Below are 14,498 nucleotides of genomic sequence, written 5' to 3' on the forward strand. Positions count from 1 at the left end.
AAGGAGAACCATGGAGTAATAGGGGGTTGATCATGATGGCTGATGACTGAAAGAGACGGAGTCTTCAAAAACTGGGTACAATCATTGGGATAGGGGGAAGATGATGATCTTGTCCGCAATGCTGCTGCTTTCCAGGACACCTTTCAAGAGCTCTTTGATGCTCCAGGTTGTAAACTCAATGCATCTTCTAGCCTCATGAAGCTCTCTCAGGGTTTGCGCTCTGCTGTTGGGTATGTCATTGATTTTTGTACAAGGTTGCTGAAGTTACCTGGAATAATTAAGCTTCGGTGGCAGAATTTTGGCAAGGGCTTAATGATGACCTTAAGGATGAATTGGCTGCCTGTGATTTGCCTGCTCAGTTTGTGGAGTTGGTTTCCTTAGTTATCCATACTGATACTCAGTTGAAGAAAAGGCAGTCACAACAGTCACACAGTCGTAAGACTCTTCCCTGTCTCTATGCTGGTTGCTGCTTCTTCCTCTGTGTCTCCTGATTAATCTAAAGAGACTGTGCAACTCAGTGCGAAGTTTCCTCACTCCCAGACAATTTTTACTCAAGAATTTTTGTTCCTGCTTCCTTGACCTTTGATTCTAAGTAATTTCCTTGCCAAGTACCTACTGAGGGCACTGATTTAATTCATTCTGATTTTTGTCTGTTATAAAAATTCAACAATCATTAAACAAGCAGACAGTGAGCGCAAGATAGTCTGATGTACTTACTTGAGAACTTTAATTCGAAAACGCAAGTCCCCTGGCTCTCCATCAATATGGGGTTCTCCTAAAAAATAATGAATATATGGTATTAGAAAGGAATATGAAGCAAAATTCAGCCACTACACGGGCTGAAAAATAACGATGTCAACAAAAATAAAATACCCATGAAGTGTAAAAACTGAAACAAGAAATGAACATGGTAGTAAACAATATATATATCACTATCAATATAAACCCTTATGATCTTTACCTTAATCTTCTTATCTAGTCATGGCTGAATTATATGTCTTAACCATGTCAACAATTGGAAAAATTAAACAAACCAGGTATAGATATGCTCAAATTAGAAAAAATAATGGGAATATGATCCACAAAAATCTCCACAAGGCTTTATACACCAAACTTTGCATAATGTTTGCTATATGACTGCGGTCTGAGGTTAGAAAAACTGGGTGAAGCCAACAACAGCCAATTATATTTCATTCAGTAACTTTACATGTTTTTCAAACCAACATGAAGTTATTCTCAAACTTCCCTTTCTAGTTTCTAATGTTTATTCATGTCTGCACTTGAGCTTTGGGTTGTATAATATATATATATATATATATATATATATATATATATAATATATATGATAAGACCTGTCCTGTGAATACATGTTTTATGTGGACTGCATCCAGGCACAGTGGTTCTGATGCACAAGCTCTAGGATAGAGATGAATGGGTGTGATGGCATCAGGCTGTGTGAGGACATGGGCATAATGTAGGACTTACACATTAAGGTTCTTTAATGCAGCTTCAACTATACACATTTTTGTATTGCACTGCTACAGCTTGTTACTAAAACATGTGAGTACAGTCCTTCTCGTAAATGTAGAACAGGGTTTGAGTATTTTACAAACCACGAAGACAGCTTCCAGATGGGGGGGGGGGGGGGGGGGGAGCAACCTATAGGCCATTATAGTGACCAATCTGGCCCTGAATTGTAATTGCACAAAAAACTACAAAAAAAAAATAAAATACTGGGCTAATGGGGTGCCATTGAGCATGCCCAGTTTAGTCTGACTATAGGAGCCAGACAGTACACAACTCTTACAAGGACACTTGGGGCCAAGTGTGTGTATTGTATTGCACTATCCTGGGGGGGGGGTCAGTTACCTTGAAGAAACAAATAATGCAGTCTGGCTGCACAAAAATAAACACTTAGGGGCCGATTCACTAAAGGTCGAGGTCATTATCGAATAGAAATAATACTAACGCATAATTCACAAACATATTTTAAGCGTTAAAAGCATAAAATGTGGCGATAATTACTGTGAAACGTAACGCCTCCCAGGAGTAGGCGTTACTAAACAAAATTGCAGCTGGTGATTGTATGTGGTGACAAGATGGAATTTGCAGTCGGATTTTTTCAAGTATGTGATTGCCCTAGATGCATCCTCCAGTTTTCAGGGAAATGGTAATTTTCAGAACAGTAGTTTTCAGAAAGTAACTGTTCCATGCGTAATAGTGTGTGCTAATATTGTGTGCTACGAAATAATGCATAAATATATTGCATGGTTAAAAATAACGCTTAAAATATGTCATCGCCAGATAAATAACGACAATAACATCGCTTCTAAATTCTGACAAGTGTCCTTTTAGTGAATGGATCGTTAATTCTCAAAAAAATAAGAAGTGATATTTTTAACGCATGCAGAGAGGTACATTTAAGCCCTGTTATACAGTTTAAGCATTGAAATATTATTTCATTCGATTATTTTTCACTCGATTAAAAAGTTGTTTTATCACAACTGGCACTCCAAAATGAGTCCAAAATACCTAGCCTGGGTGCGTGCCATTAAAGAAGCACTGTAACCAAGAGACTTGAGTATTCCATCAAAAAACTGATTGTAACGCATCTTCCTTCTGCCCATTCCTTGGCTAGGTTTGAACCAGGTACCTGGTATAATGCAGCCTGTTGCCTTACCTCTTCCCTATTCAGACAGGTTGGAGGTATAGGCTTACTCTGTTCTGAGGTTAATAAGGCTATCCCTAGTGCTTTTAATTACACCAAGCTGTTCTTCATCAATCAGCAAGTGCAGCCAATCCCGAGTGAGCTCCTTTATTTAAACCCTGACCTTGCTCCTCACGTTGCCAAGTTCCTAGGTCTTGGTACCTACTTAATTCTTTAATTTGCATATTTATATATATATATATATATATATATATATATATATATATATATATATATATATATATATATATATATATATATATATATATATATATATATATATATATATATATATATAGAAGTCCAAGAATTGGGTGCACACCAGGATACTTTTTAAAAATTAAAACGTTACTTTTGTTGAAACATGCTGTTAAAACAGGGCCTGTTTTAACAGCATGTTTAAATAAAAGTAACGTTTTAATTTTTAAAAAATATCCTGGTGTGCACCCAATTCTTGGACTTAAAACAATGAGTTTTCAATAAAAATTTTTTTTTGAATTTTAAGGGTGTGCCGGCCATGGATTATTTCATGCTAAATACTCAGATTTTGGCTGTGCACCCCACAGAATATTAAAGCCTTGGAGTGCAGACACCATCAGGACTGATATATATATATATATATACACGCACGCACGCACGCACGCACGCACGCACGCACGCACGCACGCACGCACACACGCACACACACACACACACACACACACACACACACACGTGTATGGGATCTCTTATCTGGAAACCTGTTATCCAGAAAGTTCAGAATTATGGAAAGGCCCTCCCATAGACTCCATTATAAGCAAATAATTCTAATTTTTAAAAATGATTTCCTTTTTCTTTGTAATAATAAAACAGTACCTTGTACTTGATCCCAACTAAGATATAATTAATCCCTATTAGAGACAAAAGTAGTCTTTTGGGCTTATTTAACATTTAAATGATTCTTAGCAGACTTAAGTTGTGGAGATCCAAACTACGGAAAGATCCCTTATCCGGAAAACTCATGGTTCAGAGTATTCTGGATAACAGGTCCCGTACCTAGATAGATAGATACAGAGAGAGATACAGAACCGAAGATATCCAAATGTTTAAAGCTAGTCACAAGCTGTGCCTTTTGCCGGATTTGACAATGACTCTTTGGACTTTCTCTCACTACCAGATTTCCCTAATACACAATTTATTTTACATGGCCAGCTCTTAGATATATATATTATATTATACACACACAGAATGTTACCTTCTCCAATGAAGGGGTACTCCATGCTGTCTCGAACTCCTGGCTCAATCTCCACTTCTAATGTTCTCTCCTCATTTACAAGTCTTAAATAAAGATGATGATTACATAATTAATGACTGTGGATGCAGGTTTTTCAGTTTTTTCATAAAAATGTCTGGTTTTAGGAGGGCTGTGTCAGACAGGTGGCAACCCTAGCACCAAATTCATATGTTTTAGGTTCACCTCCATAAAAGATTTGTCCTGATACTAAACCAAAACCTAATTTGCATATTCAAATTTTGGACAAGTCATATGACCTTAAAGGGGTTGTTCACCTTTGTAAAAGTTCACATTAATATAACAATCTTTGTCATATACGCAGTTAAAGGGACAGTAACACCAAAAAATGAAAGTGTATAAAAGTAATTACTATATAATGTAATGCTGCCCTGTACTGGTACAACTGGTGTGTTTTCCTAAGAAAGACTACTATAGTTTATATAATAAAGCTTCTGTGTAGCCACGGGGGCAGCCATTTACAGGAGAAAAGGCACAGGTTACTTAGCAGATAACAGATAAAACTCCATTATATTATACAAAGCTTATCTGTTATCTGCTATGTGCCTGTGCCTTTTCTCCTTTTCCCCAGCTTCAATGGCTGTTCCTTTAACAAAAAAAAGTGCAGCTGAAGAGATATTCACCTCAGAATCATCCCTCTGCTTACCCTTCCCTTCTGCACAGACCCTCTGCTGGGGGGGGGGGGGTCAGTGACCCATATAACCACTATAGTTGCTTTTTATACTTTCTTTTTTGATGTTATGTTATGATGTACTGGCAGCAGACTTAACTCATATTGGCTGTGTCTCCTGTCAGTCTGCCATTGTTTCCTGTGTCTATGACAGATTGCTATAACTCTAACATAACAGTATGTTAGATTTATGATATGCTGAATCTGTTTGCCTATGCCATTTCAAGGAAGAAATTAAAAAAATGACCTTTCAATTTATGCAACTGGTTAGAGTGCACAAGCAACCAATAAATTGGCCCAATAGAAATAAAGAGCAAAGCCTGGGCGTGATGATGTAAGCATACAGGAAGTTCTCAAGTGTGTCAGGTTCAAAATAGACCACTCTCATCCCTTCAGAAAAATGATCAGAGAGACAGAAGGAAGACTGATTTAAGGGTTATATAAAAAAGTAGCTTTTCAAGTGGCCTTTTTAGATTCTTTTAATGAAAAATGTATTTTCTAACGTGCAGGGAGCATTCTGTGATTAGATTTTTATTGGGTTTATATACTTACACCATTGGAAGGAAAGATTAATAACAATTGTTAATTTACAAAGTTGGTTAACCTGTTAAATCCCGAGTTCCAGAACTGCCTTTATATTGAAACCTAGCTCAATTCCCACAACCAGTCATAGCCCAAGAGGCTTTGTAACACGAATAGAAACTGAGCCTCTTAGAATAACATAGCCAATATTATGAAAATACATCCCGTCTGACTGACTTGGATATTAAGTTTTTCAGAGACACACTCTTTCCCCTTACCTAATTTATGCAATTCAATAAGTACCTGCCTATATTTATAACATGACAGCCCCATATTTACACACCACAACCCTAGTTAAGTAAGCTACTTAAATTGACCAATGGGCCCCCTCCCCCAATGCCATGACCTACCTTTCCTGAGTGTGTTTGAAACTGCTTGAGGGCTTAAGCGTTACTGTTGAACAGGAGTTAGCCTTGATCTAGGTTCCCCTGTCCTAATCCCTCTCTCCAAAACTGCTTTCCCTGTTTACCCAACCACCCTCCCTCCACTACCTTTTTAATCCTCTTCTTTTTTTAGATGATGTCTATAAAACTTACCTGGACCCTTGCTCCGTGATGTGCCTGCCATTGACCAAGATAGTGTGCCCGAATAGCGCAGGCGATGAAACGACGAAGATGTGCACAGCGCACGTTCTTACGCTGGTGCATGCGCGCACATCCGTCTTGATGCTCTGTGCATGCGCATTGCGTTTAAAAGGAGGCCAAAAGCCTAAAATCACTGAACAGTTCAGTAATCAGTAAACATTACCCTGTGAAGATACTAAGATTTGTTTCTGTTTCTGCAATTCTGATCTTTTGACCCGGCCTGATCTTGGATATCCGAACCACGCTGCCTGAACTGACCTTCTGCTTGTTTGACCATTCTTCTGCCTCACAATTTTGCTTAGATGCCTGGCTTGGCACTCCTGACACTCCTCCACTTGGTCCAGTCCTGTCTCACTCTCAGTGACTGCTCACCTCAGTGCGAGGTGTAGGAGAGGTCTTTCCTCTACGAATTCTTCCAGCGGCTCACCATTCAACCGTCCTGATAGTATCACTTTGCCAAGATGGAAGAATCTGAGGAAATTTCGGCTATGCACCTCCTCACTCAGCAACTGGCTGCTCTTACCCAAGCGGCCCCTATACCTGTTGCTGTTCTGTCCCCTGCTACAAAACTTAAGCTCTCCTTGCCAAAATGTTTCTTGGGGGATCGAAAAAAGTTTCATGCCTTCAAGGTGAAGGAAAGGCTAATAAAGAGTTAATTTCAAGCTGCAGGCATACCTTCAGTTCTCTCAATAGTGTCCTTAAGTCTCCCCATATTTCCTCCTCTGTTCAGATGATCAGAATCCTCATAGGAAAAAAAACGCAGAGCTCTGTAAAGAAAATTCCCCTAATGCCTGGCTCCTGCATCAAGAGCAAGACCGGTGTACATGCTCAGTTAGAAAGACAATGGGGAAACTTCCTGCTGATTGGCTTAGATCACACATTCCTAAGGGGGGGGAGGAGTTCTTAGCATTCTTGAGGGGGGGGGGCAGGAGAGGGGAGAGAGGAGAGCTGCACACACTCTAGCACAAGAAAACAAAGACAATCCTGTTTCTTTTGAAAGAAAACTCCAGTGTTTCTGTGAGTGCTTATGGCAGTATTTACCTTTATGATAAAGCTTACTTAGTTTTTACCTTTCCTTCTCCTTTCATGAATAGCTGCAAGTTAGAATTCACTCTAAATCCTCAAGTTTATGTGACTGCACAACCCAAAGTGGGATTCGCTATTTCCCTCCTGTCCGGTGAACCTCAGACCTGGGTCCATCGCCTTCTGGAGCAACAGAGCCCACTGTTCAATGATTCAGCTGCTTTCTTCCAGGCGATGACGCTGCTTTATGATCACCCTCAGAGGGAGGCCACAGCAGAAGTGGCTCTCAGGTCTCTCTCCCAAAGTAGATGGGCTGTGGAGGAGTATGTGACAGACTTTCATAACTATGCTGCCAATACCCAATGGAACCAAGCAGCCCTAAAGCACCAATTTAGGATTGGCTTATCTTAAAGCTTAAAAGATGAGTTTGCTCGTGTTGGGGTAACCCCTCGGGTAGCCCAACACGAGCTAATGCATCTTTAAAGCTTTCAGATAAGCCAATCCTAAATTGGTACTTAGAATCTCTGATCGACTCCGTGATCCAGATTGGTCTAGGGTGTTTCAACCTAGCTGGCTAATTACCAAGGCCCCTTTGTTCCCCAAACCTCCTGCGGTGTCTTCTACTACTGCATCTTCCCCTGGGAACCCGAAACCCATGCAAATTGGTTTGGTTCGTTCTCCACTGATGTCTAAGGAGAGGCAGCGTAGATGTCGCTTTGTGCCTTTACTGCGGTGGTTCTGGTCATCTCCTATGCACGTGCCCTATTAGGCAGACAAGGAAGAGATCTGTTCCTGTTCTCCTTAGTGCCAAAGCTGTTGATGGACTGTCTCGCATGTCTGTTAATGCTGTTTTGCAGTGGTAAAAAGAAACACTCCAGATACCAGCGCTGATTGATTCCGGAGCTTGTGGATGCTTCATTGATCAGGACTTCTTTATGATATTCCGTTAAAAGCGAGATCCAGTCAACTGATGGTTAAGTTGACAGATGGATCCAATATTTCCTCTGGTCCTGTACTTTATGAGACCATTCCTTTGTTAATAAAGATTCAGCAGCATAGCGAGTCCTTGATGTCTGATGTGGTTTCTTCCAGTTTGTACCCTCTCATGCTGGGGTTTCCATGGCTCAAGGAACACAATCCTCTTATTTATTGGGACTCCAATCAAATAACATTCTCATGCAACCTATGTTCTCGCCACATTCTGTCTTCTGTTTTGTAGTTACTGATGTCTGATCCCCGTCTCAAACTTATTCCTGAGCTTTACCACGAATTTCTGGACGTCTTCGATGAAAAAGGGGCCGATGAACTTCCTCCTCATCGAATATATGATTGTCCTGTTGATCTTCTTTCTGGAGCCACTATCCCCTTTGGACAGATCTATTCCCTTTCTGAACGGAGCTGACTGTTCTTAAAAACTATACTGAGGAGAATCTGAGTAAAGGGTTCATTCACCCATCAACTTCCCCTGCCGATGCAGGCATCTTCTTTGTGGAAAAGAAGGACCATTCTTTACGTCATTGTATTGACTATTGAGATTTAAACAAGATTACTGTTAAGAACCGGTATCCTTTACCCCTTATCCCAGAGCTTTTCCAGTGACTACGATCTGATAACATAGTCCGTATCAACCAAGGTGACGAATGGAACACAGCTTTCCGAACCAATTATGGTCATTTCGAGTATTTTGTAATGCTGTTTGGTCTCTGCAACGTCCTGGCTACGCTCCAAAACTTCATTAACATTTTCAGAGACTTCCTAGATCGTTTTGTCATCATTTATCTCAACGGTATCCTAATCTTTTACTCCTCCTTGGAAGAACATCGCGTTCATGTCAAGAAAGTGTTTACCAGGTTATGTACCCATAAACTTTTTGCCAATCTTGAAAAGTGAAACTTTGAGAAAATCTTTCATAGAATTTCTCGGCTTTATTATTTCTTCCAATGGAATTTCCATGGACTCTCGCAAAGTATCTGCTGGCCTATCCCCAATGATCTTAAGGTAGTTCAAAGGTGTGTGGGCTTTGCTAATTCCTATCGGAAGTTTACAAGGATTTTTTGAAGGTCATCTCTCCAACTACTTTTCTTATGAGTTCTTAAAGAAGGTTTGTTGGACTCCAGAAGCGCAATAAGCTTTTGTAGACCTCAAGGACCATTTGAAATCAGCTCCTATTTTACGGCACCCAGACCCTTCTCGCCCATGTATTCTCGAGGTCGATGCATCTGAATACGCCACTGTAGCAGTATTGTCACAAAGAACTTATGTACAAAGTCAACTCCCACCCTACTGCATTCTTCTCTAGAAAGTTGTCACAATCAGAGCAAAATTATGACGTTGGGGTTAGAGAGTTACTTGCTATCAAATCCGCTTTTCAGGAATGGCAACATCTTTTGGAAGGAGCAAACCATCCTATTTTAGTTTTTTCCGACCATCAGAACTTAGAATATTTACGTTCAGCAAAAAGACTCCATCCGGATGGGCGCTTTTCTTCTCCAGATTTAATTTTCACGTTACCTTCAGACTTGGATCCAAGAACGGGAAGGTGGATGCCTTATCTCGCATGTTTTCTGCACCTGAAATTGATCTTCCAATACTATATACTTGAGACCTCTAATTTTCTTCTCCTCCAGACGGAAATGCTGGATAGAATTCAAGGTGCCTCTAAAAGTATAAGTGAGGGGCCAGAAGGTACTACTTTTCAGAATGACTTTTTCATAGCCGATGGTAAGATTTTTGTCCCTGAAAGCCTATGCCTTGAGGTACTCAAATCTGTCCATGACCATCCAGTGTCTGGTCATTTAGGGGTCCGTAAGACGCAGGAACTTGCTAAGAGACATTTTTTTGGATGGCATAACTAACTATGTTATATCTTGTCAAACTTGTGCCCAATTTAAAGAATCTCATTCATGCCCTATGGGTCTGCTACAGCCTCTTCCGGTTCCTGAGAAACCGTGGGAGAGGATCTCTATGGCCCTTATTGTAGATCTTCCTAAGTCCGCTGGTTACAATACTATTTTGGTTGTTGATGGTGTAAGAAATTGCTCATCTTGGGTGCCATTATTTGTGTTATATACATATGTGTTTGTTTCTTTATACATATTTATGTGTTATACACCTGCTATTAACCGGCCGATTGGTCTCCGTAGTCAGGCTGCATCCTGGATCTCTTCTTACCTCTCTAACCGTTCATTCACTGTCTCCTATGCTAACAAAATCTCATCTCCAGTTCCGCTTAATGTGGGGGTACCCCAAGGCTCTGTACTTGGGCCGTTGTTGTTCTCCCTTTACACGCTGTCTTTGGGAGATCTTATCCGTTCATTTGGCTTTAAATATCATCTGTATGCTGATGATACCCAAATTTACTTTTCGACCCCTTCATTAACAGTTGAAACTGAGACTCAAATCTCTAACTGCCTACTGGCTATCTCTAATAGGATGAACCAACGCCACCTCAAATTGAACCTAACAAAAACTGAACTAATGATCTTTCCGCCTAAGCCTGGTCCTACTCCCCCCTTTTCTATCTCTATTGAAGGCACCCTCATCAACCCTGTCAATTCCATGCGTTGCTTGGGGGTGATCTTTGACTCCAGTCTCTCCTTCTCTGACCATACTAACACCACTGTCAAAACCTGTCACTTTTTCTTACGCAATATTGCCAAAATCCGTCCCTTTCTTTCTACTGTAACATCTAGGCTGCTCATGCACGAGCTCATCCTATCCCGACTTGACTACTGTAACCTGCTGCTAACCAGCCTCCCTAACTTCCATCTTTCCCCCCTACAGTCTATATTAAACACTGCTGCCAGAATTCTCCTCCTCTCATCCAGGAGAGTTCAGGCCCTTCCCCTGCTAAAGTCCTTATCGTGGCTTCCTATCAAACAAAGAATTTCTTACAAACTTCTTCTCCTAACCTTCAAAGCCCTCCATTCCTCTGCTCCTCACTACATCTCGTCCCTTGTGTCTCCGTATGTTCCCGGCCGACTCCTTCGTTCCTCGCAGAGCAATCGTTTGGTTGCGCCCCCCACTACTACTGCGGTTTCCCGCCTTAAACCTTTCTGCCTGGCTGCCCCCTACATTTGGAATGCCCTCCCTGATTTCCTCCGGAGAGAATCCTCCCCCAGTCTTTTTAAAACTAAGGTTAAAGACTACCTTTTGGAGCACTCGCCCAGCACCTAATCTGGAAACTGGCACTTATATTGTAGTGTCACCCACTGTGACCTACAGCACTTATATTTGCCTATTTGTGTCTGTTAGTTACCCTCCCATATAGATTGTAAGCTCTACGGGGCAGGGACCTCCCTCCTCTTGTGTCCTTATTGCTGCTGTATTTATCTGTATTTATTATTATACTTTGTATTTATCTATTATCTTATTAACACCCTGTTTATATTAATGTATTCTACTGTACAGCGCTGCGTACATAAGTAGCACTTTATAAATAAAGATATACATACATACATACATACATACAAACAAACATACACACTGTATGGGGGAGTTCTAATGATTACTATAAACCAGTTGCCCAAGGCACTCCCAAAGCCAAATCTACATAGTAACATAGTAAGTTGGGTTGAAAAAAGACATACGTCCATCACGTTCAACCATAATGCCTATATATAACCTGCCTAACTACTATTTGATCCAGAGGAAGGCAAAAAACCCCATCTGAAGCCTCTCTAATTTGCCGCAGAGGGGAAAAAATTCCTTCCTGACTCCAAGATGGCAATTGGACCAGTCCCTGGATCAACTTGTACTAAGAGGTATCTCCCATAACCCTGTATTCCCTCACTTGCTAAGAATCCATCCAGCCCCTTCTTAAAGTTATATAATGTATCAGCCAGTACGACTGATTCGGGGAGGGAATTCCACAACTTCACAGCTCTCACAGTAAAAAATCCTTTCCGAATATTTAAACGTAACCTCCCTTCTTCTAAACGGAGTGGGTGCCCTCCTGTCCGTTGGAAGGACCTACTGGTAAATAAAACATTAGAAAGGTTATTATATGATCCCCTTATATATTTATACATAGTTATCATGTCACCTCTTAAGCGCCTCTTCTCCAGTGTAAACAGACCCAACTTGGCCAGTCTTTCTTCATAACTGAGACTTTCCATACCCTTTACCAACTTAGTTGCCCTTCTCTGGACCCTCTCTAACTCAATCATGTCCCGTTTGAGCACTGGAGACCAGAACTGGACAGCATATTCTAGATGGAGCCTTACCAGCGCTCTGTAAAGGGGAAGAATAACCCCCTCCTCCCGTGAATCTATACCCCTTTTAATACAGCTCAAAACCTTGTTTGCCCTTTCAGGTGCTGCCTGGCATTGCTTGCTACAGCAAATTTTATTATCTACAAGGACTCCAAGGTCCTTCTCCATTATGGATTTGCCTAGTGCAGTCCCATTACATCCCAGGTGCATGACCTTACATTTATCCACATTAAATCTCATCTGCCACTTAGTCGCCCAGATTGCCAGTTGGTCAAGATCCTGCTGCAAGAATGCTACATCCTGGATAGAATTGACTGGTCTGCAGAGTTTTGGGTCATCTGCAAACACTGATACATTACTTATAATACCCTCCCCTAAGTCATTTATGAACAAATTAAACAAAAGTGGACCCAGTACAGAACCCTGAGGGACCCCACTGAGAACCTTATTCCAAGTAGAGAATGTACCATTAACACCCACCCTCTGTATTCGATCCTGTAGCCAGTTTTCTATCCATGTGCAAATGACTTCACTAGGACCAATAGACCTTAGTTTAGAAAGCAGTCGTTTGCGGGGAATGGTATCAAATGCTTTGGCAAAATCCAAATAGATTATATCTACTGCATCCCCACTGTCCAGCTTCTTACTTACCTCATCATAAAAAGCAATTAAATTGGTCTGACATGACCTGTCCTTCATAAAGCCATGCCGATTACTGCTCATAATGGCATTCTCCAGTACATAATTTTGTATGTGACTCCTTAACAAGCTTTCAAATAACTTGCCCACCAAGGATGTCAAACTTACAGGCCTATAATTGCCAGGCTGAGATCTTACTCCCTTTTTAAATATAGGAATGACATTTGCCTTCTTCCAATCCCTAGGTACCGAGCCATATCCCTTCCAGTGAATAAGAAACTGTAACCCTCTCCTGGAAAAACGTGAATCAATAATTCTTTGTATCTCATATTCGGGTTGACCATCTACCACAACTGGAGGAGGAAGAGAATGCCGGCGGCGAACCACCCTGGCAGGCTTTAAAAGGGACACATAAAAAGTATTCGAAATTTTAAGTTCAGGAGGAAGTACTAGGTGAACAGAGGAAGGGTTAATGATCTCAGAAATGACAAAAGGACCAATAAATTTGGGACCCAATTTGGCAGAGGGAACCTTAAGTGAAATATTCTTTGAAGATAACCACACCTTATCACCAACTTGATATTCTGATGACTCCTTCCGATGTCTATCAGCCGCTTTTTTTTGGGTACTCACAGCCAAAGACAGAGAATCTTGAATTTTCTGCCAAACTTGTGAAAAATGTTCCACCATAGAATTGACAGCAGGAAAGGCAGAAACGCGTTCAGAAAAAGAAAAACCTCTTGGGTGGAGACCATAAACAATAAAAAAAGGAGACTCCCCGGTGGAAGTATGAGTGGCATTATTAAAGGCAAACTCAGCCCACGGAAGAAACTCTGTCCACTGAGACGGATTATTGGACACATAACACCTCAAATACTGTTCCAGAGACTGGTTAGTTCTTTCAATTTGACCATTAGTTTGAAGATGACAGGCCAAAGAAAAGGACAGATCAGTACCCAAAAGAGAGCAAAATGCCCTCCAGAACCTAGAGACAAACTGAACCCCCCTATCAGAAACAATATTCAATGGAGCTCCATGGTATTTAAATATCTTAGCAATGAAAAGACCAGCCAAAGTTTAGCCAGAGGGGAGGGCGGGAAGGGGAATGAAATGACACATCTTACTAAAGCGATCTACTACCACCCAAATAACAGTATTACCATTAGAGGATGGCAGATCAACAATAAAGTCCATGGAAATATGAGTCCACGGCCTCTCAGGAATAGGGAGTGGTTGTAATAAGCCCTGAGGTAGAGACCTAGATGGTTTGGAACGTTGGCAAACAGCACAAGAGTTAATATACTTGCCAACATCTTGTCTTAGTAGGCCACCAAAGGGAACAAGATAACAGTGAACAAGTCTTACTTTGGCCAGGATGCCCTGCTACCCTAGAATCATGAGTCTGAGACAAAACAGACTAACGAAAATTTTCTGGGGCAAAAAGCCTACCAGATGGTACATTTCTAGGCAAGTTAATTTGAGCTTCAGAGAGAGAGAGAGGCCAAAAAGTCAGGACTCAGGGCAGCCACAATCACTTTTTTAGGAAGAATAGTGTCAGGTTCAAGGGTTTCTTTAGGACAAGAGACAAAACTCCTGGAAAGGGCATCGGCTTTTACATTCTTGGACCCAGGTCTATATGTTAGGATAAAATTGAAACGGGTAAAGAACAAAGCCCATCTTGCCTGGCTAGGGATCAAACGTTTAGCAGATTCAATATACAGCAAATTCTTATGATCAGTGAAGACGGTAACAGGATGTTTAGCACCCTCTAACAGATGTCTCCATTCCT

General features: G+C 41.0%; 1 protein-coding gene across 1 annotated transcript in view; it reads right to left on the reverse strand.

The window, feature by feature from the left end:
* dnajb11 (DnaJ heat shock protein family (Hsp40) member B11) overlaps positions 1 to 14,498 on the reverse strand; it is a 90,722-nt gene that overhangs the window by 35,754 nt on the left and 40,470 nt on the right. Inside the window, exons 6-7 of the mRNA NM_203849.1 lie at positions 3,942 to 4,024; positions 718 to 775 (exon numbers count right to left, since the gene is read on the reverse strand). Coding sequence (NP_989180.1) covers positions 718 to 775; positions 3,942 to 4,024 — 141 coding nt within the window. The remainder of the gene's footprint in view (positions 1 to 717; positions 776 to 3,941; positions 4,025 to 14,498) is intronic.

This window comes from Xenopus tropicalis, chromosome 9 (assembly GCF_000004195.4).
Source record: "Xenopus tropicalis strain Nigerian chromosome 9, UCB_Xtro_10.0, whole genome shotgun sequence".
Lineage (NCBI taxonomy): Eukaryota > Metazoa > Chordata > Amphibia > Anura > Pipidae > Xenopus > Xenopus tropicalis.